General features: G+C 52.3%; 11 protein-coding genes across 11 annotated transcripts; 4 read left to right on the forward strand and 7 right to left on the reverse strand.

Moving 5' to 3' along the window:
* Positions 1–1809: 1809 nt before the first annotated feature.
* On the forward strand, positions 1810–4208 carry PtrM4_149370 (uncharacterized protein; the record flags this gene model as incomplete). The annotated part of the gene is made up of 2 exons (XM_001938599.1): positions 1810–3055; positions 3109–4208. The coding sequence occupies 2 exons, from the start codon at positions 1810–1812 to the stop codon at positions 4206–4208; spliced, it is 2346 nt and encodes a 781-aa protein (XP_001938634.1).
* Positions 4209–5189: 981 nt separating this feature from the next.
* Positions 5190–6662, forward strand: PtrM4_149380 (Seipin domain containing protein; the record flags this gene model as incomplete). Its single annotated transcript, XM_001938598.2, has 2 exons — positions 5190–5246; positions 5340–6662. 2 exons carry the CDS (start codon positions 5190–5192, stop codon positions 6660–6662), a joined length of 1380 nt encoding a protein of 459 aa, XP_001938633.1.
* Positions 6663–7535: 873 nt separating this feature from the next.
* On the reverse strand, positions 7536–8667 carry PtrM4_149390 (uncharacterized protein; the record flags this gene model as incomplete). The annotated part of the gene is made up of 2 exons (XM_001938597.2): positions 7536–8470; positions 8580–8667. The coding sequence occupies 2 exons, from the start codon at positions 8665–8667 to the stop codon at positions 7536–7538; spliced, it is 1023 nt and encodes a 340-aa protein (XP_001938632.2).
* Positions 8668–9141: 474 nt separating this feature from the next.
* Positions 9142–10608, reverse strand: PtrM4_149400 (acetyl-hydrolase; the record flags this gene model as incomplete). The annotated part of the gene is made up of 1 exon (XM_001938596.1): positions 9142–10608. One exon carries the CDS (start codon positions 10606–10608, stop codon positions 9142–9144), a length of 1467 nt encoding a protein of 488 aa, XP_001938631.1.
* A 698-nt stretch (positions 10609–11306) lies between these two features.
* Positions 11307–12335, reverse strand: PtrM4_149410 (CCL1, Cdk activating kinase (CAK)-RNA polymerase II; the record flags this gene model as incomplete). Its single annotated transcript, XM_001938595.2, has 2 exons — positions 11307–11990; positions 12045–12335. The coding sequence occupies 2 exons, from the start codon at positions 12333–12335 to the stop codon at positions 11307–11309; spliced, it is 975 nt and encodes a 324-aa protein (XP_001938630.2).
* An 804-nt stretch (positions 12336–13139) lies between these two features.
* PtrM4_149420 (membrane protein) lies at positions 13140–14787 on the reverse strand (the record flags this gene model as incomplete). Its single annotated transcript, XM_001938594.1, has 3 exons — positions 13140–13213; positions 13263–14136; positions 14188–14787. The coding sequence occupies 3 exons, from the start codon at positions 14785–14787 to the stop codon at positions 13140–13142; spliced, it is 1548 nt and encodes a 515-aa protein (XP_001938629.1).
* A 3032-nt stretch (positions 14788–17819) lies between these two features.
* Positions 17820–18275, forward strand: PtrM4_149430 (uncharacterized protein; the record flags this gene model as incomplete). The annotated part of the gene is made up of 2 exons (XM_001938593.2): positions 17820–18097; positions 18149–18275. The coding sequence occupies 2 exons, from the start codon at positions 17820–17822 to the stop codon at positions 18273–18275; spliced, it is 405 nt and encodes a 134-aa protein (XP_001938628.2).
* Positions 18276–18498: 223 nt separating this feature from the next.
* PtrM4_149440 (DUF1421 multi-domain protein) lies at positions 18499–19506 on the reverse strand (the record flags this gene model as incomplete). Its single annotated transcript, XM_001938592.2, has 1 exon — positions 18499–19506. One exon carries the CDS (start codon positions 19504–19506, stop codon positions 18499–18501), a length of 1008 nt encoding a protein of 335 aa, XP_001938627.2.
* Positions 19507–20411: 905 nt separating this feature from the next.
* Positions 20412–21946, forward strand: PtrM4_149450 (PanK, Pantothenate kinase, acetyl-CoA regulated; the record flags this gene model as incomplete). The annotated part of the gene is made up of 3 exons (XM_001938591.1): positions 20412–20702; positions 20799–21081; positions 21138–21946. 3 exons carry the CDS (start codon positions 20412–20414, stop codon positions 21944–21946), a joined length of 1383 nt encoding a protein of 460 aa, XP_001938626.1.
* A 795-nt stretch (positions 21947–22741) lies between these two features.
* Positions 22742–24544, reverse strand: PtrM4_149460 (uncharacterized protein; the record flags this gene model as incomplete). The annotated part of the gene is made up of 4 exons (XM_066109990.1): positions 22742–23091; positions 23156–23783; positions 23894–23927; positions 23985–24544. 4 exons carry the CDS (start codon positions 24542–24544, stop codon positions 22742–22744), a joined length of 1572 nt encoding a protein of 523 aa, XP_065959973.1.
* A 110-nt stretch (positions 24545–24654) lies between these two features.
* PtrM4_149470 (uncharacterized protein) lies at positions 24655–25697 on the reverse strand (the record flags this gene model as incomplete). Its single annotated transcript, XM_066109991.1, has 2 exons — positions 24655–24662; positions 24710–25697. The coding sequence occupies 2 exons, from the start codon at positions 25695–25697 to the stop codon at positions 24655–24657; spliced, it is 996 nt and encodes a 331-aa protein (XP_065959974.1).
* Between the last annotated feature and the right edge of the window lie 48 nt (positions 25698–25745).

Genomic DNA, 25745 nt, shown 5'->3' on the forward strand with positions numbered 1-25745 from the left:
TTGGTAACTTGGTATTTCAACCAAGGCCAGACCGCCCCTGATCAGCTCATTGTTGAACATAGACTTGCAGGGACAAGAAAAGACTATTGCCTCTGGTAAGCAGCTAGTTAGTATACTGTACAGCCCCATGGCCTGGTAAGTTGGTGCAATAGTCGACAGGGTAGATATGGACGAATGAGAAATCTTGTCCCCCAACGTCTACCGTATGTAAGCGTCCGAGGGCCAATCAAGAGCATATGCACATATGACACGTCGAAGATCCCGCAGCAAGCTCTGCGGAAGAGGCCGGCCTTTGGCCCAACCAGCACGCCGTGGGCCGGCCCACCATGTCCTGCATCCTGCAACCAAGCCAGGTAAAGCTCAGCCTCGCAGGAAAAAAAAGTTGCTCAGAAGTGCGCTGAGTAAAGACTGCAATTGGCTGTGTACCACTGTACAAAATCATCACACGTGAGAGCGAATGCTCTCGGCAGTGCTTTATTCACATGTTTGAGGTGATCTCACGATACACACACCAGTGTCTCAGAGCCCAATGTACCGCATTGTGACAGTAGCAGCGGCCCGCCCGCTGCTGTAGCTTTTCTGCTGGAGGCGCCGGGCTACGTTTGCACTTGCTTCACCGCCTCTTCGCCTGCGGGCGCCAGCGTCGATACAAGCCCAATGCGTATCGATACGATCTGGAGGGGTACGCTGCCGATGTCAAGTGGTGCGTACTTTTTTTTCTCCAAGAGGGGCAGGGCCACAATTGCATCGCAAGATTCAGTTAGAAGACCCGCCCATGATTGCGTCTTCGAAGATCTTGGATGGTTTGGGTGGTGTGGATATTGAACATGACGATGCAGGAGAAGCTTGGGGCCGGAAGTCAGCAAGTAATCTACACTGGACGTGCTGCTGTTCGTTGCAGCATGTGCAAACCCGGGGCCTCGCGTCCGAGCAGTAGCCAATAGGCTGAAGCCGTTACTCTGTATTAGCCCCGTGTTGCCTCATCGCTGCGCGCACGTCCAAGTTAGTTTCAGTGGGGCAGTTCGGTGAGAATCCAAAATTTCCTGGCGAGGGGGCACGCGACAGAAACACTGTGCACAGCGACCACGAAAAGCCTTTGAGAGGTGTTGAGATGCATGGAGAGGGAATCAAGCCTACGGATAGATGTTTTGGCTGCCTGCAGGATGCGTCTCTGGTGGTGTTTGGGCGTTGCATACGGATATGGAGTCATCGCTCAAAGGGAACTAGGCGCTAGATGTCCCGCTAGGGCGGAACTAAAAATTAAACATATCCTTCTGCTCTCGCCCGCACCCTCTCTCCACACCAGCCCAAAGACGTCCAAGTCGCACAGAATTATACCAGAAACACCCAATACCAGCATTCATAACACCCATCTTCGTCGAGACAATGCCGCAGGCACTCGCTGAGCTCTAAACTCCTGGTGCAGCCCGCCCATGGGCTGCATCAGCCCGACAGCTCACGGAATTTCAACCTCTACGACGATACCAATACTACGACTGCGTGCAGTACCCTCTGCGCATACTCGTCTCAATCAATTGGCTCTCGTCTGGTCTGCGCCGCCAAACACACACATTGTCATTTCTGCCAGCTCAACGCTCGAAAATCGACGAACCACCAAGGGCTCCACATAGTTCGCAAGCCCTTCCCCTCAGTACACCAGATTTCCAGTCGACCAAACGCTGTCACCTTTCCCAAACTCACACTTCGACTTGCGCTCGTCGTCACATCCATCCGCCCTCGGTCCTTCACCCATCTCACTAACCTCAACTTCATCGTTACGCGGCCGGCCTAGAAGACCCATAGGCAACCATGGCCCACCTTACGCACGCTCGATCATCGGGATCTGACCTCGGTGGACTTGATCACCAAGACCACAATCTCATCCACAACACCACAACAAGCACCCACCGCAGTGAACAACCATCTACCTCACCAGACACAGTATCTGGAAACACGCACCACAACGAAGGACGCGGCGGTGATCAATCAGCCACCGAAGGTGCTGCTGATGAAGACGACGAGGATGATGAAGACAGTAGTACCGTCAAAGACACCGAACTCGACGACGAGACAGACGAAGACGTGCCCGCCCTTCCCTTTGGGTACGGCAAGGGAGGCAGGGGCAAAGGAAAGTGTCCATCTATTCGCGTCGAGCCTGTAGGAGGCTATGAGTCTCATGGTGACGATGACGAGACCATGTCTCATGGGGCCGAGCAACTGCTCGTGCCCAACAAACACCCCGTGAATCAACTACTAATGAGCAACAAAAAGCGTACCTTTAGCAACCTGTCAAGCACTTCGGTGCTGTTTGGTGACGACTCCACAGATCAAGAGTCATTCCCTAGACGCAAGATGGTGCGAAAGCTGAGTAATGCGGCAAGTATACCGCTGCTCACCTACAAGGAGGACGAAGAAACTCCAGTAAGCTATGAAAATGCCATTGAGAGCGACGATGAAGACTACAGCGGCGTCAATCTTGTCCCTGACGATGACGAGTCCGACATGGACATGATGGAGCGACAAGAAGAGAGCTTCATTCTCCAGGAGGAGCAACAAGCTACTAACCTCCTCAATGAGTATCGTGATGCTCGTCGACTCAGCCTCGACAGCTGCTTTAGCGACAATATCTTCGATGTCACTGCCCCCTTAGACGAGGTGTTCATGGCGGGTCTCCCTGACTTTGGATTTAATCATTTCTTCGAGCCCGAGGCTGTACCCGCATCCCCTGTCCCTATGGCGAAGAGGAAGTTTTCAGACGGATCTGCTAAGCGTGTCCGCTTCGATGACGATGTCCAAGTATCAGATAGTTCCAGTTCGGAATCTTCAGAGCTCGATAGCAGCCTCTTCCCTGATCTTTTCATGGAACAAGACAAGATACCTCCCAGTCTGCATCAGCTCCTTGAGATGGATAACGATGATGACAATGGAGACATGGCGTCTCCCCAGTCGGACATATCCTTCTGGGACTTTGAACAAAACGAGTCTCGCATCACTCAAGTCGACCATTCGGATGAATCCGATGGCGAGTCTGCTGGTGAATCCAGTGGCTATGAGTGTATGGTAGTGCCCTTCATTTATTCTTATTCGATGACTAACATTCCTTTACAGCTGACATGGGTGATACCACTGATGAAGAAGACTATGAGGAGGATGAACTACCACAAACGCCTGCCCAAAAGCAATCTGTTCTCCGCCGACCGTCTTCGGCCCCGGGCTCCCGGGCTGCTACGCCTAAGCCATTTCAGCGCAGTTCTCGACCGATTGGGCGCCAGATTCCCCCCACTCGCGGTGTCTTCATCCACAATGAAACCGATCAGGCTATTGCGGTGACCAACCGAGCCACCAAGACTGTCAGCTTCTATCGTCCCCGCACTATCATGCTGCCTTGGCTCCCAATGACGGACTATCAGAGCAGCACAAGCAGCACCGTCAACAACAGTCCTAGGAACTCGATTGCTCAACTGAATGCCTCCGACAGTGAGGTGAGCAACGAGCTTGTAACCAACGGCCTTGGTGCCGATATCATGCTTACGGGTATTTTTGGGTCTGCACCGAGCAACGACTATGTGTTCGGACATGAAAGCATCGGTCCTCCCGAGGCTTTCTACCCATTTGTAAGCATATCTGCCAATGGTGACATGGGCATTATTGACGATGACGAGGATGATTCTTCGAGCGACGACTACGAGGACAACCTCGACATCGCTGACTTTATGGAATTTCCTTCTGAGGGCGACGAGACGGATATTGAAGAAGAAGAGGATGACGTGGAGGACACTGATGTGCCAGCAACCCCAGGAACCTCAAGCATGATGCCACATGACTCGACGCCAGCCGCACCCTCGACAACCACACCCAAGGCCCGTAAGAGGTCCACGTCAGATGTCATGCTTGGCCACTTTGATGCTACCGTCATCACTGCCTTCCGCAACAACCAAAACCGGTACCGTGATGTTGCATCTCTGCCATCGGACCCTGCTGCCCGAGCATCCATCTCCCGTCCGGTCCGCTCTGGAAAGTCAGCTGAGGCTTTAATTACACCACTCCGTAAGCGTGCGCCGTCAAGCAGGATCGCCAAATCGCCTTTTGAGAACTCGACTAGCATGAACCGCAGTTCTCCCCTCTCTGCTGCCACCAGGGCTACAACCAGGTTGCAAAACTCCATAGATTCCTCACGTAGACCTCCCCGGATGGGTTCCTTCTCTTGAAGGCATTGCGCAACGCCCACATGTCATCACAAGTATACGACCAACACTTCCCAGGGCGGATCAGGGGGATCTCAGAGGAAGTCATGGTAATGTCTTAAAAGAGATGTACCTACGATGTTACGATACCCACGACCTTTTATCTTCGAGCCGTTTCGGCGGCTGTGTTACTACAAACTCGATTTCATGCATGCACAAGTCTAAAAAGTCCTTGGACTGTTTTTAGATGGTCTGGATAAAAGTTGAGGGCGGTTCACGGCCTTGTGCGGGACTTTCGATGTGACAACTCGTCGACTTTGCTCAGCTAGTGTAGCCGGTTTGCAATTACGAATTTCGTTTGTTTTGCTTTAGACCTTCGTTAAGTACTCTTTCCTTTGTGCTTTCCTATTTTCACTTTTTGCCTCGCAGCTTCCTCTTTGGGGCAATGGGCTTTTTGGGATGATACCAGGTCTTTTACGAGCGCGATCTGCCGGGTTTTGCTTCTGGCGTTTAGGTCCACAGCTGAGCAAGCTGTTGAACCAAGGGCGTTAAGGTCGACGCGTTGCTCATGGTCGCATCGAGTACTCTGTTACTTTCTGACTGTGTTTGTATTCGATATTGGTATGGAGCCGCTGCGACATGTAGGATTATGCGTGGAGTATAGTAGTTTTTGGTTGAATGCATTTGTTCTCTATATCTGCTGTCTCATGACCATGTCCACCCTTGAATTGTACCGAGCCGCCGACTAATACAAGATTAGATATAGACACGAAAGGACGTCGTGAGATGGGCGAGTACAATGCACTGCACGCTCATCTGTGCACCCGCTTGTCGTTCGCCCCTGCATGATGATGGCGCAACGCAACGGCCGTGGACTCGTTAGCGCGGGAGAGGCTTGTCTGTGCGGAAGCTACGTCACACTTCATCTGCATGTGAACATGTGCGTCTACATCATGCCAACACCACAACTTTGTTAATGCATTGGGCGGCACCCGCACTAACGACATGGAGCATGTCAAAGAAGACTTTCGCGAGGATAGGTCGATCCTTCAGCTCGCTACAGTAAGACCCCGGTACCCCGTATTCCCAAGACAGGCCAACGCGTGCAACGGTCCCCCCGCGTGTTCTCCACTACTGCTGCTAATCAATGCTTAGGACGTCCTATTGCTTCCCATCCGCATCGCCACGTCTCCAGCACTGCTGAAGACATACCTCAGCACAGCACTACTCTTCATCACATCCACCATACTCTTTGGCGTCGCAGTCGTTGCATACTCGTCTTTCTACTACACGTATATACCTGTTCGCGGCATAACGGTGCCGGTATATCTCCAGTACGACCACAGTTCGCCATTCGTTTTCAACAGCGCTCAGCCAGATGGCCTACCAACGGGCAAGCTTGCGAAGTGGCCGTACGGGCTCGCGAATATACCAGGCTTGGTGCATCGACAAAAGTACGATGTCGTGGTAGAGATGGATGTTCCACGTAGTGATACAAACCTCAAGGCTGGCAACTGGATGGTTGGGCTAGAGTTCCGGGGACCAACAACCATCGGTCAGGGTGTGAAGCACCTGCTGGGCTGGGATGAGGACTGGAATATTGAAGACCACAGTCAGGGGGGCGTTCCAGGAGCTACGGCAGAGAGAGTGGTTACAGAGGGTGCCACGAGTAACACACCGACGATACTTGCTAGAAGCAAAAGACCGGTCCTGCTCACCTACCGCAGTCGCATGCTCGAGATGATGTACCGCTTTCTACGCCTGCCACTATACCTTGTCGGATGGCATACTGAGTCGGAACATATTGCGATCAGCATGATGGAATCTGTCATGTTCGAGCCTGGCTATCGCAACATTCCGTCCTCTCTTAGGTTAGAGGTGCGGTCAAGGCTTCCGCTTGAGGTGTATCGGGTCAGCGTACGCATCAGCGCACGACTAGAAGGCCTTCGATGGCTGATGTACCGACATTGGATCACAAGCGCAGTAGTTGGTATCGGTTCATTCTGGGGCATGGAAATGTGCACTTTGCTATTAATATGGGGTGCCTTTACCTTCGTTTTCAGTAGGGCTACTTCGCCGGCTGCAAACGAGGATAAGAAGATCAAGAAGGAAGATGACGAGGCCGCACCCAAACCCGAGGCTGCTGATGGCGCTGGGGTAGAACCAGAAACACCACACAGTGACACAAGCCGCACGTTTCCCACACTGCCGTCTCAACAGCCACTCTCCCACAGCTCATCAACGGTCAAAGAAGAACGCGACACGACGCCCGGTCTGGAGCATATACCCACGCGAGAAGAAACAGAGGCAGATGACGAAGATGATGATTTTGTTCTAGAAGAACCGGTACCGCGAGGTTTAGAGCGGGAGGGTGTCTTCACTGACTCTGGCATAGGCACGAGCCTCGAGAGTCACGTGGAGAAGGGTCTATCGAAGAGAAGGAACGCCGGTAGTAGTCGCCGTGGACCAGGAGGCTAGAATCCTCCGGGGCATGTGGCACATGGGAGCGGGGTTAAGTGCGCGGTTTGCGACAGGCGGTCAAGAAGTGCTTTTCGCTGATTGTTGTACATGTTCTTAATAGTAGGAGGGGGTGGTGAATGACAGTGAGCTGCAGAGCGCCCGTCGCTTTAAAAAGATACGCTTGCATCCCCTAGCATAATAATACTTTTAGTATAGTCCCTACTTTATGCACTCATGCGCGGTAGCTACCCTTACTGTACCATCTGTATTCAATACCTGCCTGCAGTAGTGAGTGTAGACCACAGCGCTAGGCGCCACAAAAAAGACATCCCGATCAAATTATTGCGCTCGCTCCAATGAGGCTTTGCCAAAATGAAACGGAAGGCAGTCGCGGAGTAAGCAAGCTCCGGCGTCAAACTTTGACTTTATGATACAGTTCATCAGTCCAGAAGCCGTAGTATCTGAGTCATATACCAATACGACAGCCTCGAGTCAGCGGGCTCAAGAACTTAATGCAGCACTACCGACGCTGCGTGGAGACCGAACCTAAACATACCTTTCCGTGGTAAACATGTGTATTCTGTACATTAGCCCCATCCTCGGTTTTTCTTTGGCGATTCACCAAGAATCATGCATCCGCACATCCTATTTTAGGAAGAACTTTGTATTCATTCTTGCCATCTAATAATTTGATAGGTAGAATTTTCCATTACAAAAGTCAGACAGAGTTCTAAAGTAAAGCCTTCTATAAAAGCCCCCCTAAACCACTCATCCAACCTAGAATCAAAGCCAAATCATAACTCCCAGCCAGAACAAAGGTAACCTAATAGCCATTTAACTCCAACAAAACAAATCACCCGCATCCGTGGCGGCAGTCATCCATCATACAGCCTAAGTAAGCAAAGCTGGCTGGGTGGTGACACTGACGTTGAAACAATGTTCATCACCCTCCTCACACTCCCTCTCGCCCTCTCCATCCTGAAGCACCACGACATCCTCATCCTCCTGCTGCTCAGAGCGGGCCTTGTTTCCTATGGCCGGATGCCCGGTCCAGCCGTTACATTTCTCGAAAAACATGTGTTCGTATTCCCTAATGGAGACCCTCTTGCCTGGCCTCCCGTCCCAACCGTTACATTGCAAGGCAAGCAGTTGGCGGAATCCGTCGGGGGTGATGAATTTCATAAAGTACGGCTCCTCCTGGAAGAACTCCTGGGAGGAGTCCTTGGAGGAGATACAGGAAGGGAGCGTGATAGTTGGGTGGGCGCTGTCTGGGATGTCCGGGCGCCCATTCCAGCCGTTACAATTCAAGGCAAGTATTTTGGAGTATTCCGCATCAGTGCCCCACGGGCCTGTGTAACCACCCCAGTTGGGACATTTCTTGTGAAGCGTTTGACGCCATTTATCGGGGGTGTCCATGTCGACCCAGAACAATCGCTCGTTCGCGGGGATATTCATTTGACGGGGAGCGATCTTGGCAGCAGAGTTGGTGATGGCTTTTTTTACTGAACCCCAACCCCAGTTGTGTCTTGCCCCGTTCATTAGGCGGACGTATTCCTCCGGGGTGTCAATGCTGAGCCAGTACTTGGAGTCGTCGACGGGATTGACGAGTTGGCGGCGAGCGACCTTGGGATCGATCTTGGCGACATAGTCTGCGACGGCTTTGGAGAGGGTGATCTTTGCGCCAGGGTTGGCATTATAGTCGGCGATGGCTTTGATGACGTCTTTGCGGACCTCACTGGGCATGGCGTCAAGTTCCTCTTCCTCGATGTGGGGCTTGTGTTTCTTTTTGTCTTTTTTGTTGTCTTTACCAAAATTGTCATCGACGGCTAATAGGGCTGTTAGATCGGGTATTTGATTTTAAAAAATACTTTGGAAATTTTAAGATAAAAAATGGAGGGAGAGGATGGGATAGGATACGGAGGGAAGGAAGCTTACTGCATTGGAAAGGTATCTTGAAGCAATCAGCGGCGAGAACTTCGATGGTAAAGGTTACCACGAGGAGGGCGATGACAATGAACTTCATTTTGAAGTCTTAGTGGTGGGGGTGACGGTAGTGGTGGTGGTAAGTCTTTTTGTTGCGGTGTGAAGTGATATACTAGAATAGTGTAGTAGGCAAGCAGACTCTGAGTTGAGATCTTTAGAGAGGGGACAGATAGGGAGTTTTATATGAATAGGTAGTTGGTAGCTGCGCTGGCCTGTGTTAAGTTTCCGTGGATAGGGTTGTAGGAAGCGTATAGTAGTGTAGGTGGATCCTAGGCACCATATAGGAGAAGTATGGTTCATTGTGTGGGGATGTGGATATCTGCTCGCACCGCTTCATTTCGGTCCATGTATTTCTGTTTGCTTGATTCATTAAGAGATATATAATTTATTGATGAGAACATTTAAAATGTCCTTCCATGGTTCCATTATCATGAGACCCTAGAAAGTGCGTGCAAGGACACAAAGCCCTTGGAAAATGACAATTTAACCCAACAAACAATAATACAGTCATGTATTACAACATCGGCCTCTCAGAACTAGGCTCCAAGCCCTTGTTGAACTTGGTCTCAATCCTCTCCTTGCCCTTTTTCATATACGCATCCACCTCCTCATCCTTAATCTGGGTCAGCCCCGCTTTAACATCCATATCGCTCCTCTCCAGCGTCTTCGCCTTGATATACACGCCATTACTAACCAACCCCTTCCCTTCGACAACATCCTTGCAGAACTTTGCATACTCCTCGTAATGTACGTCACCCCCTGGCAAACCATCGAGCAACATGGCGAAACAATGAGGCATGGCTTCAAAATCGCGCCAGACAACCGTAATACCCTGTGCGACTACCCGTTGAGCCAGCACAGCATCCTCATCACGTAGCATCTCCTCACCGACAGAGAAGAAAAGAGGTGGACTGTTTGACCAGTCTTTCGCAGCGAGAGGCGAAACAAGCGGATGCATCAATGCACTGCCTTCGCAGTAGAAATCCGCGCGGGGCGGGTTCGCAGGCCAGGCGTCATCTTTAGGTATCTCGCGCTTGTCGACTTGGCTGGGTGGGGGTAGGTAATCGTATTTGGTGCCCGATTCTATGGATGGGAGGGAGCGCGTAATGTCGAGCCAGGGAGATGCCATGGCTACGCCGGCGGGTAAGGGGATTTCTACGTCTTTGCCGTGGAAGCGGACGGTTGGTGTTTGGCCTGCAGGGGCGCTGCGGTGGATCTGTAGGAGCAATTGGAGGAGTGCGGTGCAGCATGTTCCTCCGGCAGAGTCGCCGCCAAAGACGATTTCGTTTGCTGGGACAGGGTCGTGGACTGCGCCTGGGGGCGGGGAGAGCAGACTGAGGTATGCGGTGAAGCAATCGAGTAGTGCAGAGGGAAAAGGGCCCTGAGGCGAGAGCCGGTAGCGTACGTTGAACACACGACCTCCTGTTTCCTTTGATACTCTGCCAGTCAACGGTCGGCATGTTGCTGGGTCCATGAGATACATTGCGCCGCCGTGGAAGTAGAGTACAGTAACCTTGCTCTTTGTCTCCTTCATGAGGTTCTTGTACTTGTCTTCCTCGTTCATACCTGCAGGCTCAGGCTCATCGTCCTTTACATCTGCATGGTACCCGTTCCATTCCGCCTCCAGTGGCCGTTGCTCAGGTTTCATCCACTGCTCTTCTCCCGTGCCCATGTCTTCGATGGCCTTGAACATCATTTGCCGCACGTCATCTTCCCCTGGTACATCTAGTTTGACTTTGCTAACCCAAATTTTTCCTTTGACACCAGGGTCTTTGCACGTCATGCGCTGGATCTTTGCGACTGGCGTGGGCGAAGACTTGGACCCCATCATATCGCGAAGGAGGTTGACAGTGATTTCCGTCTTGAGATCCCATTTAGACGCCGTAGACGACATGGATAGAGAGTGCCATAGTGCTGTCTTCAGTAGCAACGGCGTTTTCGGAAGCAGGAACTTCGCGATACCGGCTGGTGATGAGTCCATCTTGCGCGGTGTCGGGGATGCGATATCTAGAACGCGGAAAGATACAGGCACAAGAAAAGCACTCGATGGGGTATGAAATGTACAGAATTCAACAGTCTACAGTACTATTCATAAGAAAGGGAGGCTGTTGGTTTAGTGGCAAACGGGGGTTAGTCTTCGACGCGGCATGGAGCGATGCCTCGGCTCGTTATCGCCGCGAGTCAGTCGCTAGCGCTGGATATATATACGGTCTATACGCTACGAAGTGACGCCGTCATGTGCTGTAGCTGTAGCAAGTTAGACAAAGACGACGTCCCTTGCTCATAAGACTTTGTCAGAGCTTATTCTCAAAAGAAAGTACGTTTTCCAACTTGATGCCCACCACTCCCATCGCAAGACACGAAACATTCGCAGAGCAACTACAGAGAAGCGGGCAGCAGTTTGGAATTGCATAATGAAGAAGAATAATGTTCATTTACCAGGCTTACGAATATTGGAAATGTGCCTCTTTCCAGTGGTATCTTTGCCATTACCAAACGCCTATTCGCCCATCCTCTCTTGATAACAAAACGCAGCGATTTCGTTCAGATTACCCCACCAAGTTATGATGATATCGTCGAAGACGATACTGAAGAAGAGGGACCGTTGTAACTCGTCAGCTCGGGGTACTCGTCGATCCCGATGCTACTACGGTCAACAGAAGACTGTGTTGTTGCCTTCTAGCCATCCAGTTCACCCTCTTCGCTGCCTCTTTCAGTCGCATTACCCTCGACAGTGCCATTAGCAGGAGGCTGTGTTTGAATTGTCATTTGAACGCCTTCCATGCTCCGGGGTGTGTCTTCGTCAATGCCGTCTTCAGGCGTCCTAAGCCCGGCGTACATATTAGGCTCTCCGTCTTTGTCAGGCGATTTCTCGTACAAGTCTGCCATTAGATTGCATGCTTTCCTGATATCGCGCAGTTTGACGTGCTGGATCTCCCACCACGGCATTCCATCATCATCTTCTAGTTGAACTTCGGCCATGCGCGCGCCATAGTATAGAGATGCCGCGGCGATGGTCCGTGATGTGTATAGTAAGCACATCTGTGTATTTGTTGAATCGGATAGGAAAGCCCACGCCGAGTTTCGCAGCTTCTTGTTATGCTCCACACCGTAGTACTTCATCATGTCGTACATGGTTTTGTATGGTGATTCGACGTTTAGGTCGAAGGTTATGGCCTCTAGCAGAACATCCTCACTGTACAAGATGGTATCTCGCCATTTCCAGAAGTCTTTTGTTTGCTCGTCGACAAGCTTGTTCGGGTCTTTGACTGCGACTCGTACACAGGATACGACGAGCTCTTTCATTTTGCGGCAGTTTTCTTCAACTTTGGTAGCAAGGAATAGCGCAGTTGCGGCAATTTGCTGCAATAGTCAGAAATGTACACATGATATTCTCTCGGTTGCAGGTAGCCTCACGTATTGGTGTAGTGGCTTGTATCCCGGTCGGGCCTTCAAGCTCGCGCGCATCAGATAGCGGTTAAAAAAGACAGCCGCCGTGCTGAGCGTCGTTTGTGGCAGCTTGAGCATCATCCCGACCTGCAAGATAAAGTTGACACCCTTTCGCCGTAATGTCCTTTCTTCTTCCGCGGGCATCCCGTCGGTTATGGATGGGGCTAGCAGCAGTTCCTCCTCGGTGAATATCCACTGCATTTCGGCTTCGACGACAGCTGGCGGCGGCGGCCTGGGAGGTTCGCGCTGAGGTGGCATTGCGCTGGTAGTAGGTGACACCATCACCAAAGGCTTGTAACACTTATGTCGTTGTGGATTAATGTGGAATGTGGATGCGACGGCGGTACTGCGATGCGGCCAGTCGCTATCTGATAATGTAGACGAGAGATTCTAGATATATACGTGACTGCGGCAAGCGATATGATGTTGAAAGTGCGGAAAGTCGATTAGAGAAGGCAGATTGCTGGCAACAGCAAAGCTATTGTTAGTGAAGGAACGGCTATGGAAAGCTCAAGTGCCAACGGCTCTCTTCCGCGGCGAAGACAGGGATTATTGCCAAGACAACCATTCACAACTCAGCAAGCCACAGTGGCTGATTTTCTGCATCACGTGTAATTCATACTGTGGCTTTTGTATCCTTGCCTACGTAGCGATGGCATGTATGATCAACGTGCTTTCCTGCCCGAAAGAACATCAAGACGAGTTTCACGGCGTGCAATCATTGCCGCATCTCCTCCGGAAGCATGTATGCTATCAAATCACGTGGGCACGAAACGGTGAGCACGTTTCAAACAAAACTAAGTAAACAGCGTCTCGAACCATGTCAGGGCAGTGGAGCGTGTCAATTAGGGCTCAGGATATGCTTGTGTTAAAAGATGCATTGTACCCCGCCCCGGTTATGCAACCCCGAGAACGCCGGTGAACATTTTCCAATCGTGGTGTAACAGCCCACGGATACAACTAATATTACATAGGGGAACAACAATGTGACCAACTTGATGGTGTGTACCACAGACCAGTGTTTCCAACATGACGCACCGCGCACCGCTGGATACGGAAAATCTACCCGAGATAGAAAGCTTCGAACAGATAGATGATGCCGAAGATGAGGAAAGCGATTGCGCCGCCAAGAGTGACTGTGCTAAGTTAGCATTGGACCTCGTAAGAGAGAATTGTCATTCTTACCATTGCGCATACTGATTCGTCCGGCAATGGCACGGCCGCCAATGACTGCACCAGCAGTGCATATACCGTGACCTACTACAGCACCAGCAGTGACATACCAGTAGTCGGAGCCCGCGGCCATGGCAACAGTCGCAATTTGACTGCGGTCACCCCACTCTCCGAGGAAAGTCATGACAAACGTCTGTACCCAAGCAGGGCTGAGAAGTAGAGAAAAAAGATTGTTTACAGCACCCATTGTGCTAGTCAGAGAGCCTCTGTGTGGTGATGGGGCTCGGTCGGGTGAGGTAGAAGGGCTTCGTGCAGGGGCGGGAAGTCGCGAGTTTGATCGTGAGCCGCGGCCGGACTCGAGGGCGTAGGGAGAAACGGAGGCCTTGCGGCGACCTTGGCGGCGTGCGAGCTGTTCCTTCTCTTCGAGTTCCTGCTCAACTTCTCGCATCTCTTCTCCAACGCCATCTTCCGGGCTCATGTCGAGACCCTCCCTTATGAGCTTGACACCGAATACGAGGAACAGGGCGGCGGCGGCAAAGTGGGTGAAACGCTCCGAGAGAAGGGCGGGAACGGCGTGGCCCATCATGGCAGAAAGAACCGTCATGACAACCAGAGCGGAGAAGGCGGCAGAGAAGACAAGGAGTCGTGGGTGTCGCATAGCCATGAGCGCAGCAACGAGGAACGTCTTGTCTCCGATCTCCGAGAAGATGATCATTGTAAAGGCCAGGACGAAGGAGTGGAACGGCTGTACGGGACCGGTGTCAGCACCGCCGGGTGTTGAAATGGGCGTCTTTGGAGGAAGCGTCTGGTCCAAGGGATCTTTGGTGACCGAGTCGGGAACAGGATGGGGAATGTCATGCGGAGAGTCGGGAAGATCTGTAGGTTTCTATACTCGCGTTAGTTCCAAATTCATTATTATTATGGTGTTGTAACCCACCTCTAGGCCGCCGGCGCCGGGTGCACGAGTGGCAGTTGATGTAGCTTCGGCATCTCCCTTCAGGTGTTTCTGATCGGCAGGGTGCGGAGGTGCCTCTTTTGGCGACTCGGGAACCTGCTCCATCTTCGAACCAGTCTTGTCCTCATGCGCCAGGCGTTCCTTGTCCTTTGCCGACACACCGCCTTCGGTGCCTGTCTTGCCTGTTGCCAGTTTCCGGCCCGGGTCCTGCATCACACTCTTGTCTCCATCCAAGACCTTGTCCACCAAGACCGACTCAGGAGAGGCCTTGGGCTTCTTGGGGGATCCAAGATCCTCGACAACGTTGGGGGCCTTCTCGTGGGCTTTGGGCGTATCGTCGACGTATGGGCCGGCATGCGGCTTGCCGTCTAAACCATCAACCGGAGCATCCTTGGTGCCTTTTGTGCCAGGCGTGGCCTCGGCGACGATGGCAGCTTGTGTGTAAGCAGGAAGTGCGACAGGCAATGCAGCTCGTGCGACCCGCTTGTCGTTCAGTGTCTCTCCTGCAACAGATGTGGCAAGAACTCGTAGTGAGGGTAAGAGGAGGAGCAAAGTGTGCGTCCGTGATTGTCGTAGTCTCATCTTGAGGACGGTCGCGATGTGTGATGCGAAATGGGGTAATTGGATGCCAGGAACCGTCAGCGATGAATTCGAGCGTCGTAGAACAATGGTACGTGGAGGGAATGACGAGAATGGAAGAAGCTGGCGCAAAGAAAGTGTGGCGAAGCTTAAAAGTACGGGGTCGTAAGAGGTTCACGCTTGAGTTCAAACGTAGCCAGTTGATGACTACTGAGATACGTGCAAGGGGTGTCTCCTGCAGACATGCACGTATTATATTTAGAATACACACGCAATCACAAAGGCACTAGTTAAAGGGGGCTTTCTTCTGGAATGAAAGCCTGTGGGGAAGTGACGGCGGAAACAACCATTGCATGCCGTAGTCCCGTCTCGCGTCTTGTCTGAAGCCCTCAACGTCCGTATGCACGCGCACGTCTCCGCCGGACAGAGGCCCCAGGCCCCAGGCCCCAGGCGCCTTCTCCGTGCCGCTGGCTGAGCCGCTGACATCTGGAGGCCCATGTCCAGGCCACGATTCACGTGAGCACCCGTCGAGCGCACGGCTTAGTCAGCCATAGTCGCGGTAACTACATGCCGAGCACATGTAAACAACGGCGCGACACCTTCACGGTTCACACCAACTTTACAACGAATCTACGTCGCATGAGCCGCTAGTCGAAACAACAACGCGCTTTTGCACACACTCACCATGGCTGACCGTAGAGGTGTGCGCTCTGCAAACCGGCGCAAAACACCCACCCCACAACCACCCGACAAAGCCACAGCTCCGCAATTGGGACGCGTATCGCGAACACGCACTTTGCGTAGTGCGAGCCGTGAAGTAGAGGACTTGGTCGACGTGCAAAAGCCCACTCGCCGAGGTGCGCGACAAGGAAGCGTCACGACTGTAACCGAAGAAAGTCAAATTGAGGCACGAACAGCGCGCAGCACAAAGCGCCAACCCGCCAAAGAGACGTTGGGAGGTTAGTTGCCACTTGAAAGTTCACTGCACTGCCTCCACACCTTGCGCAAAATACTCTAAACACCACTGGCTACGCTATTTCACGGCTAATCAACTTGCGCCAGACCTCACAATTGTCGAGGAAATGGACACCCAGGTTGCGATAGAAGAGGACGGATATAATGTCGCGCCCGGTACGCCGACGCGCTCGCAGCCTGAAGATTCCGTGCCCTTCTGCTCGCCAGGTGCCGCCTCCGAGATGTCTGGTACCACTGCCATTTCCTCGTTCAGTATGGTCGAGGCCGAGTGTTTAGAGTCCAGGTTCATTCTAAAGCACTTGCGCAAGCTATGCGAATCTACCGAAGAGTTCTTGGAGCACATCGCGCCCGCTGAAGGTACAATGCGAGACGATCTGGCAAACATACAAGAGATGCAAAAGCCGGGCTCGTACTACGGCGAGGAGTATCTCGACTACGACTTAGAGGTGAACGTGCATCTCAAGCACTTCAAGAGCGAGGAGCACAGTTATATTCACATCCGAGCACTTCACCGCGCCCTATTTGGCACAAACGAACCTGCAGCTGCATCACAAACCGGCTTGGACCTTGTCCTATTCCAGGCAAACTTACTGATATTCGCAAAGCAAATGATGCACTCCAATCGAGACGATAAGAGAGTATGGGATGTGCTGCGACAACTGGATAATACCTTTCCAGGCCAGTTCATGCACTCACTTGAGCGCGACGCACAACCCACTGCTGTAGGTGAGAGCGCATTACTCAAAGAGACATTTGAACTCGCACTTGAACTGCGGACACAGCTAGCAATTCTGGTGCTGCAGAAATCAATGGACAACACTGAATGTAACCCCGACGAGATGGTTAGCGAGATCTTCTTTCGCTCAGAGTCATCGCAGGCTGTGGACGGTTCTCCAATTCGTGGATGGAACATGTCGGCATTAGGAGGGGACGATTCTCCGTTATCCCAGGAATTTCAAGATCAGGTTGTGAAACGACTGAATAAGATTCGAGAGTACTTTCCGATGGACGACCCTTCCTCCGAGCGCGGGGAGGTTGTTGATATAGAACGCTTGAGAGCATATTTTCCATGGGAGCCAGCCATCCTTCGTTTACTAGAATGGGTGCGTCTACGGCGAAGTGAACTCGACGCTGTCATCGGAAGCCTTGGTGGGTCCATCGCAATCGCACGCAATGTCAAGCGGGTATTTGAAGAGCCACATCAGGTCGTCGAGCAAGCTCCAGTCCAACAACAATCACTGCGGAGGAAGCGGAGATCGTTTGGAGGAGGCAGACGACGAAGCAGCCGTAAATTTAACCCAACCGCTCCCGTGGACCCGACAGTCATGGACAAGTGGGCAGAGAGAGAACGCGACTCTGGGGTGCACTTAGAAGTAAATGTGCAGGAACAGGGAGAACCCCATGTCCAACCAGCAGTTCATGAAATCGAGGTTGACCAATATATCATGGAAAACCAGCAAGACGACTTCCAGCCTATACTTGGAGACGATGAAGAGCCAGAAGAACAGCAACTGGAAGAGCAACCATCTGACGAACAGCCACCCGTAGAGCAACAGATTGAAGATGTTGAAGAACAGGTCGAAGAAGTGGAGGAGCAGATTGAACAGCCCGAGGCGCCAGGTCCCCCACAAACTTCCGCGGCCTTACTCAGAGCGCTGAAAGCCGGATCAAGACCACAAAAAGAGAACCGCCCTGTATCGATATTCGACAGACAGGCCACTGCGCAGCGCGTCGAGTTTGGCGATGGATTCGATGATACGCAGCCGACGCCGGGACCATCGAGCATACCCAAAGCAAAAGATCACACTCAGACCTCACCACGCAAACGTCGAAGGCCAATTGATGATTCAGACGACTCAGACGCGGACGCGTTTGAGACGGAGGACCGTGGTGCCCGTGCTACAGAACGCCGACGACATGCACCCGTAACCAAGAAAGTCCGCATGAATCCTTCATCCTCTGCAGCAGCACCACCAAGCCACCAGCCACCCCGACCCACCCCACGCCTCCCGCGAGAACTCGAACAAGCAGAATCCGTCTCCGAACCAGACGCTCCAGAAATGACCGAGGAGGTACCTTCATCCCTCTACCAAGCCCAAACACAACTCGCAAAAGAAAACCGGCTCCTCGAAATCCCTCAGCGACGAAATGAACGCAAAGCTCGCCAGGAATGGACAACTGGGGCAGAAGAGGCGTTTTGCGAGTACATGAGGTTGTATCCGGCCAAGTACTCTGCAATTATCAAGTATGATGCAGCACAAGAGCAACCCATGTTGGAGGGTCGTACGCAGGTCAATCTCAAGGATAAGGCGAGGAATATGGCGATAAACATGATCAAGTAAGTTCATTCTCACTAGCTGGACGAGGATGCAGTGCTAACATTGAATAGATCTGGAACGGGACTTATGCCTGGGTTTGAGAATATTGTGCATCCGAATGAAAAGTATGGGAAGGGTTTAGTGGCTAGTGGGTGGGAGATGAGAGGGGATGGTTCATGGGAGCGAAGAGGAAGATGAGCCTTTGCATACGACTTCTACGGTGTTCAGAACTTTTGCTTGCGGGATGCTACTATCCATGGTGTTTTTGTTGATATTCTTGATACCCATCGCCCTACTGGCGTCATAACTTAGAGCGCGCTCATCTACGGGGTTTGCGTGAATGAACATTTTCCACCTTTTGCTTCTAATCCACATCCAACTCCTATCTGCCACTCACCGCCAAGTTCCCTCGTCTGTGCGTTTATATCCTCTCTCTCCACCTAACCCCCCATTCCCCCTTGGCGAAGCTCGCCTCGACAACAACCCCTTTCATAACCGCCTCGCACTTCCTCTTCTCCGTTTCGTCCGGCACCGCAAAACCAAACGCACACCCCCTCCTCGCCGCTTTACGCACCATTTCCCTCTCATCAGCTTTCCTCTGACCCTCCCGTCGCTTCAACTTCATTTCATCCGTCTCCTCAATACGCTCCGCCCAGCCCTTTTCCCCACCGACAGAGCCATTGACATCGTTTTGAGATTGTGGTGGGCGGACCTTGCCGGAGCCGTAGCCGTACTCGACTGTGTCGGGAAGGTCTTGCGGGTCTGTTTGATTAGGTTCTAGAACGATCCCGCCTTCAGCTTCGCCATCGGAGTCTGACACGTCTTCTTCACTGGAGGCATCAGGTGAGTCCCGAGATGTTGCTGCTGCTGTTGGTGTAGGTGCGGGGCCGTCGACCATGTCTACGGACCTCCAGTCTTCAGGCTTTTCTACTACGAAGCGTGCTTTGCGATTTTTACGGCGTCCGTAGACCTTTTCGGGGTCCTTTTCGCGCTGAAATACGATTTCTTCTACTGTGCTGCATTCGATGATTATTCGGTGGTCGCCTTTGATGGTTTTGGAAGTCTTCTTTTTGTGCTTCTTCTCGCCTTTGGCTCCCTTGATGTCTTCGTGGATATTCTCAGTGTTTGCTGTGCCGGTGCTGCTTTTCACTGGCTCAGCACCGGCACTCTCTTTCAAGGACTCTGGAGACGCGCCATTGAGGAGTGCAGCGAACGTTGCTTCGATCTTCCGGTCAACAGGGCCGGGTTTGGTGTTCCGACATCTTGCTGAACAGTACTTCACTTCTGTGGCGTTTTGAGTCTTGCGTCGTTCGCCGATTACACGACCACAGCTGTGGCAATAGGGTACCGTGTCGCCGACGGTGAGGTAGAGAGGTGGTGGGGTGACGGCGTGCTTGCTAGGCCGGGACCAGCTGTCCATCCACGACATTTTGCTGAATTCTGAACGAGAGGTTAAGGGGTAGAGATGTTTATATGGGAATCTATTGAGAGATAGTTGTTGTGAGTATCGCTGGCAAAAGGTGGTTGATGTGTTGGTCGTAAAGGTACAGGTACGGATGCACGACGTCATCGGCATTCACCTGCATGTAAGCCTAAACTCTGTATCGTAGAGCGCCAGGGTGATGTAGGTATATTGTGAAGCTCAAGGTGTATTTACTGTACCATGACAATCTTCTGAGACTACTATGATGACGTACTTGAAGCATTCTTCTAGTGTGTGCAGCACGTGCGCTCTTGTTTGTTGGTAGGAAGCCATCAGTTAGTCATACCTGGATCGGTTATTGCAACCATGATGGAATTGAAGCCTAGTTTCTAATTTTCTCACTCATGCCAGCATATCTTTAGGGGGTCGTCGCCGGCACCATATCGACAGAGATGCTCCGACTGCTCGGTGTCGGTTCCTCGGATGTTTCATACCCCACGATGGATGCTCCAGCACCGTTACCGAGCTTAACAATGGCCACCATCTCGGAAGTCCGACGCGTCCTAAGGCTCGCAGTCTCGCAGTACCCATACACCCGAAGAAGCATGGACATGTTATATCAAGGCCTTGGGCGCTCTATTCGCCCTGACAAAGAGTTCCCGATTGATCGAATTACCTCCTTGGGCTCTATTCTGCGCAGAACACCAGATCACGTCTTGCCCTGGGCATAAGATCCGTTACAAAGCGGACAAATGGAACGACTATCGCTATCTCCAGCTGCGGCTCCATTGCCGAACCCTCCTTTTGCACTTTCATCGCGTCGTTCCCTTTCCATAGCAAACAGACGACCTTTGCGCGTGCGCCGTCGCAGCAATAAAGCAACGCTGCAGCCAAGACCCCGAACTGTATCCATGTCGCCTGCACAAGACCCCGCGACGGGTGAAACCGGCAGCAGAGCATCGCGTGCGCACACTTTAGAGACGTCGTCGACGTCGGAATCGGGTCGCCCGAGACGTACCACGGCCCAGAGCGACATTCAGGAAACGATACAACACCCGGGCAATGTGCGCATCAACGTCCAGGGCGCTTTCATCGTCGACGAGGAGCATCCGGATACTCCGTCGAGCGAAGACTATGAGCACGACCCGCACGACATTAGACTTCCAAACCACACTTCAGTAGTGAGCCATGTAGCCGTTGATGTAAGTACACATGTGCCATCGCGCAAATCCGACCGACTATCAGCCCTACCCCTTTGTACATGCGACAACAGCGTGCTAACTGGTTGCGCCGCATAGATTGGAGGTTCCCTTGCAAAACTCGTCTACTTTTCGCGAGAACCTGGCGATGGCTCGATTGGCGGCCGGCTGAACTTCTTCAAGTTCGAGACAGACAGGATAGATTCGTGTATAGAGTTTATGCGCAAACTGCAAGCGGACCAGAAACACGATAACGGTCAAAAGTCACAAGATCTGTGTATCATGGCGACTGGCGGTGGAGCCTTCAAGTACCATGACAAGATAACACAGGCTTTGGATGTGGAAGTCATACGAGAAGACGAGATGGAGTGCTTGATCATAGGTAAGAGGGTGGCGCTTGCTACATATCAAGAGCGGCTACTGACTACGACCGTACAGGGCTCGATTTCTTCATCAATGAGATACCCAACGAGGTCTTTACCTACAGCGAAGACAGCCCGATGACCTTTATGCCGCACCCCCCAGACCCGCCAAACATCTACCCCTACCTCCTCGTCAACATCGGCTCCGGCGTCTCCATGATCAAAGTCTCCGGACCACGACAATTCGAGCGCATAGGCGGAACCTCATTAGGAGGAGGAACACTCTGGGGCCTTTTATCCCTCCTTACCGGCGCCCGCAGCTTCGACGACATGCTGCGACTCGCCGAAAATGGCGACAACTCCACCGTCGACCTCCTCGTCGGCGACATCTACGGCCAAGCCTACAACAAAATCGGTCTCAAGAGCACACACATCGCCTCCTCGTTTGGAAAAGTCTACAAGATGAAGCGCGCCGCCGAGCGCGACGCAGAAGACGGATGCAACGGCGACTTCAAGCACAGAGAAGAAGCAGAGCACGTCCAAGGTTCCTCTGAACTCTCTCACGCCTCAGCTTCCTTCCGCCCAGAAGACATGGCCCGCTCCCTCCTGTACGCCGTCTCAAATAACATTGGCCAGATTGCGCACCTGCACGCGGAAAAACATGGGTTGCCACGTATTTACTTTGGGGGCTCGTTCATTGGTGGGCACTCGCAGACTATGAATACGCTGTCTTATGCTATTCGCTTTTGGTCAAAGGATACGAGACAGGCCTACTTCTTGAGACATGAAGGCTATCTGGGGGCTGTGGGCGCCTTCTTGAAGAGGCAGCCGCGGAATTGGGGGAGGAGGGAGAGCTTTGTGGGGGGTGGGAAGCCGCCTGCTTGAGTGTGCTTTTTCTTTCTTGCTCTTTGAATGTAGGGGTTGATGGCGTGCATCTAGACAGCAGCAGCGTGTTTTCAGCATCGATAGAATCGTAGCTATATCGCTCATGTGATAGCTTTTCTTCTTTTGCTATGGTTTCGCGACGACCCAACAATCAAAGATGAAAAATACAACTTTCTGACATACAAAAATACCAACATATCATCCCTTCCACCTCCAAACCTAAAAAACCGTATCTGAATCCACCCTCATATCATAGCAGTCATTACTAACCACACCCCCCTGTTTCCCATACTTACCCCCACAGTTACAACTATCCACCGGCACCAAAAAATACCTCTTGCACTCGTCATAATCCCACTTCCACTGACACCCATCGTGTACTGTCATCGACATGATAATCTCAACACCTGTCCCGGACCCCTGCTGCGGCAGTGTAAAAATCTGCTGGTTGAAGAACTTCGGGCCTAGGATGTCGCCGCGTGAACCCAGCGTGTTGCAATAGGAGTTGATTGTGTTGTCGATGCGGGCATGTTCAGTGCGTTGGCCGAGGCCGCAGTAGCATTTTACTTTGTTGGTTTGGGGGTCTCCTTCGCGGGGGGAGGGGGCGGGTGGTTGTTGGAGGGTTTTGGTGGTGGTTTTGGTGGAGGATGAAGAGGAAGAGGAGGTCTTAGTGCTTCTGGGACAGACGCTCAAGGCCTCTTCCCAGTTTTCACCGTAGCCTTCGCTGCTGCTGCCGCCGTCGAGGTAAGTCGAGTTGTCGCCGTAAAGCCAGGGTTTGTTGAGGCAGAGTTGGTCCTAAAAAGCGCATTGTTCGACGAGAGGGCTTTCGTATTGGCCAATGTATGGTTCTAGTTGGCGTTTTGGCCAGCTTCCTGTGGGGGTCGGGGGCGCGTTGGGGTCGATGGACGGGGGTGGAGTGGGGAAGGGGATGGTGGGTGCTTTTATGGTCGAGGAGCCGTCTGGATCAGTGTACACGACTGCAGGCCATGCAGAGGTTTTTTCTGGGATGGGCCAGAATAGCTCGAAGCTTTGTCTTCTCTGGACGGCGGCACCGTTTCCGCCGGACAGTGTGACGGCCTCGAACCACCATTCCGAGATGGTTATGGGCGCCTTTGTGATGGTGCTCGTCCAGGACCCGTCACTGACTGTGATCAACGGATAATTTTACTGTGCTTGTTGCCTTTGTCCATAGTGGAATCTTGACTTTACACGGAGGCGAGCATGTGAACTTGGGCACGTCCATGTCCCAGATCTTGGGATCGTCCATGTCCCAGATCTTGGGATCGTCCATGTCCCAGATCTTGGGATCAATCCAGATGAACTCGTCGTACAAGGATCTGTTGGCACTTACATCCAACACGGAAATCTGCGACCAGAACGGGTGCATGTTGACGTTGAGATTGTCTTTGGCGGGGATACCTTTACCGTCCATGACGGCCATGTATTTGGCGCCGATGGTGACGAGGTGATTGATGCGGACGTTTGAGTAGTTCTTCTCAAGTAACATGAGCGCTTTTTGACAGAGCTGTTGGTCAATGCATGTTTGTGCATAGGTCGAGAACCACGAATAGAGCCCGGCGCTGGCAATGAAGATGTTCATGGATTCGCGAATGAAGACTGCCCAGGACTCATCACAGCCACTGAACTCATCGCCGGCTGTACATTTGTAGGTAGGATCCCCGGCAAACACCCCGACGGCTGAGGTGAAGGGCGCGGGTGGTTGCGGGGTTGGCTGGTAGTAAGGTGACTCTGCTTGTATCAAACCAGCAAAGATTCTTGATGCTTTGTTGAAGTTGAATTGGTAGAATACAGCGTGTTCGGATGCCGTTCCGTATAGCTTTTGATTGTGAGATACTGATTCAAATGAAAACTGGTGAACTAAGATTACCATGTCGGCTGCACGCTCTCAATCAGGAAACCACGCGCTACATAGAAAGAATTTTGTACCATGGTTTTGTTGGCATCGTTCATATTGGGATCACTAATTCGTCAGTCAGAAGCTGTAGCTGATCAAGGGAAAAAGGAAGATCGGACTCACTCAATCGTATGGTCAGACCCCCACAGCCACATATTCTCAAAGTGTCCTGATCCTGTCTTTGTCAAGTGCATCGTCAAGCTAGAAGCATTGCAGCCTGGGGCGGTACCACTTGTCAACGGCGGACACTCGGCAGGTGTCAATTTGGTACCTGTGGCACCTCCAATACGCGCATGACAGTCCCATAATCCTGCTGCCCCAGGGCTCGACGCTTGAATATTCCACTCGACCAAGATGGCTCCTGTTGTTGGGCCGACAGTGGTGAAGAGGAGGTCCTGCATCTCGACGTCGCCAACCTGACCAGACGTTTCCACTTTGAGCATGACCTTGGGGTTCAGTGCATCTGAAAAGCATGTTCCCGAGGCTGCGAGTTGCGACCAAGTTTCACCTACAAGCTTTGAGCCACTGGGTATAGTGACGGTTAATGTCAAGATGTAAGAGCCTGCGTCGATGAACAAGATCTTGCCCACTGCCGCATACAAGGCGGACTGGAAAGCTGCTGTATCGTCGGTAACGCCATCGCCTCTGGCTCCAAGGTCTTTCAAATGGACAAAATCTCCCATACTGCGATCCTCATACTGTGGCTTCGCTCGCTCGCTCGTAATAAGCACCGTTGCCGTCAAGCAGTTTCGAATGCCGTCGGAACTGACCGACCTTGGTAGCCGTGACTAAATCACGGTCCTTCGTATCAGCGGAACCTTTATAGATAGGACCATAAGTCCATTGACCAATGTTTGACGATACGCCGAGGATAGTGGCGCCAGTGTTATCGACAACGGCGGCAGTGACGCCCGAGAGCTTGATGTTCTCGAGAACAAGGCCTGTAGTTCCTGTCCCGGAGGTTTTGGATGGTGGCTCCACAACAACAACTGTGTTGGCGTTGTTGAAGGAAGAGTCGAGGAAGCTGGCTGATCCGATGTTGCTTGATGTCGCTGTGCTACCACCACTAGAGCCAGAACCGCTGTCTGGCACCAGCTTGAACCCTGTGCTCACGTTGTTCATTTCTATCGACTTCCACGCCCATCCCCAATCCCAAATCAGCTGCACGCCCACGGTGCAGCCACTGAACTTTAAACGCTGCGCGATGAACTGCTGACTGCCACCAAACAGTCCAACCGTGCCCCCCTGAAATTCGACATCGGATATCTGACCGCCGCTACCATTCTCTGCATACATGCCGTACCCAGACGATCCGGCGATGAGTAAGAGGTTCTGCGTGCTGGTGGCTTGAGCGACTTGATAATGCAGACATGCCACCTTCTGTGACGTACGCGTCTGCGTTACATCGATGATAAGATTGCGCAACTGCCGGTAAAAGTTGGCGGTATTGACAAAGTACTGTTGGTCAAGTCCGTCGGTACCCGTACCACCGCCTGTATACTCATCCGTTGACAAGACACCCATACCGATGAAACTCTTGGATGCCTTCAACGTCGGACGCGCGTTGGCATCACCAATTACCTGCGTGCCGAACGGCATAACGATTGTAGACGAGATGACATAGGTGCCTGGCGGGATGTACACGATTGCGTTCCTGACTGTGGATCCATTGCATTTTACTGCACATCGTTTGCCGTCGCTCATGGCATTCTTGAAGGCTTTTGTGTCGTCTGTCACACCGTCTCCGACGGCGCCGTAGCTGCGGACATTGCGAAAAACCTTGTAGGAAGCATCCCCACCCCAAGGGACGGTTCCCTTGTGGTCAATACTGCCCATCCAATACAAGCCTGTTGCACGTTTGGTAGTTGCTCGTCTTGTGAGCCA

The sequence above is a fragment of the Pyrenophora tritici-repentis genome, chromosome 9, assembly GCF_003171515.1.
Source record: "Pyrenophora tritici-repentis strain M4 chromosome 9, whole genome shotgun sequence".
Classification (NCBI taxonomy): domain Eukaryota; kingdom Fungi; phylum Ascomycota; class Dothideomycetes; order Pleosporales; family Pleosporaceae; genus Pyrenophora; species Pyrenophora tritici-repentis.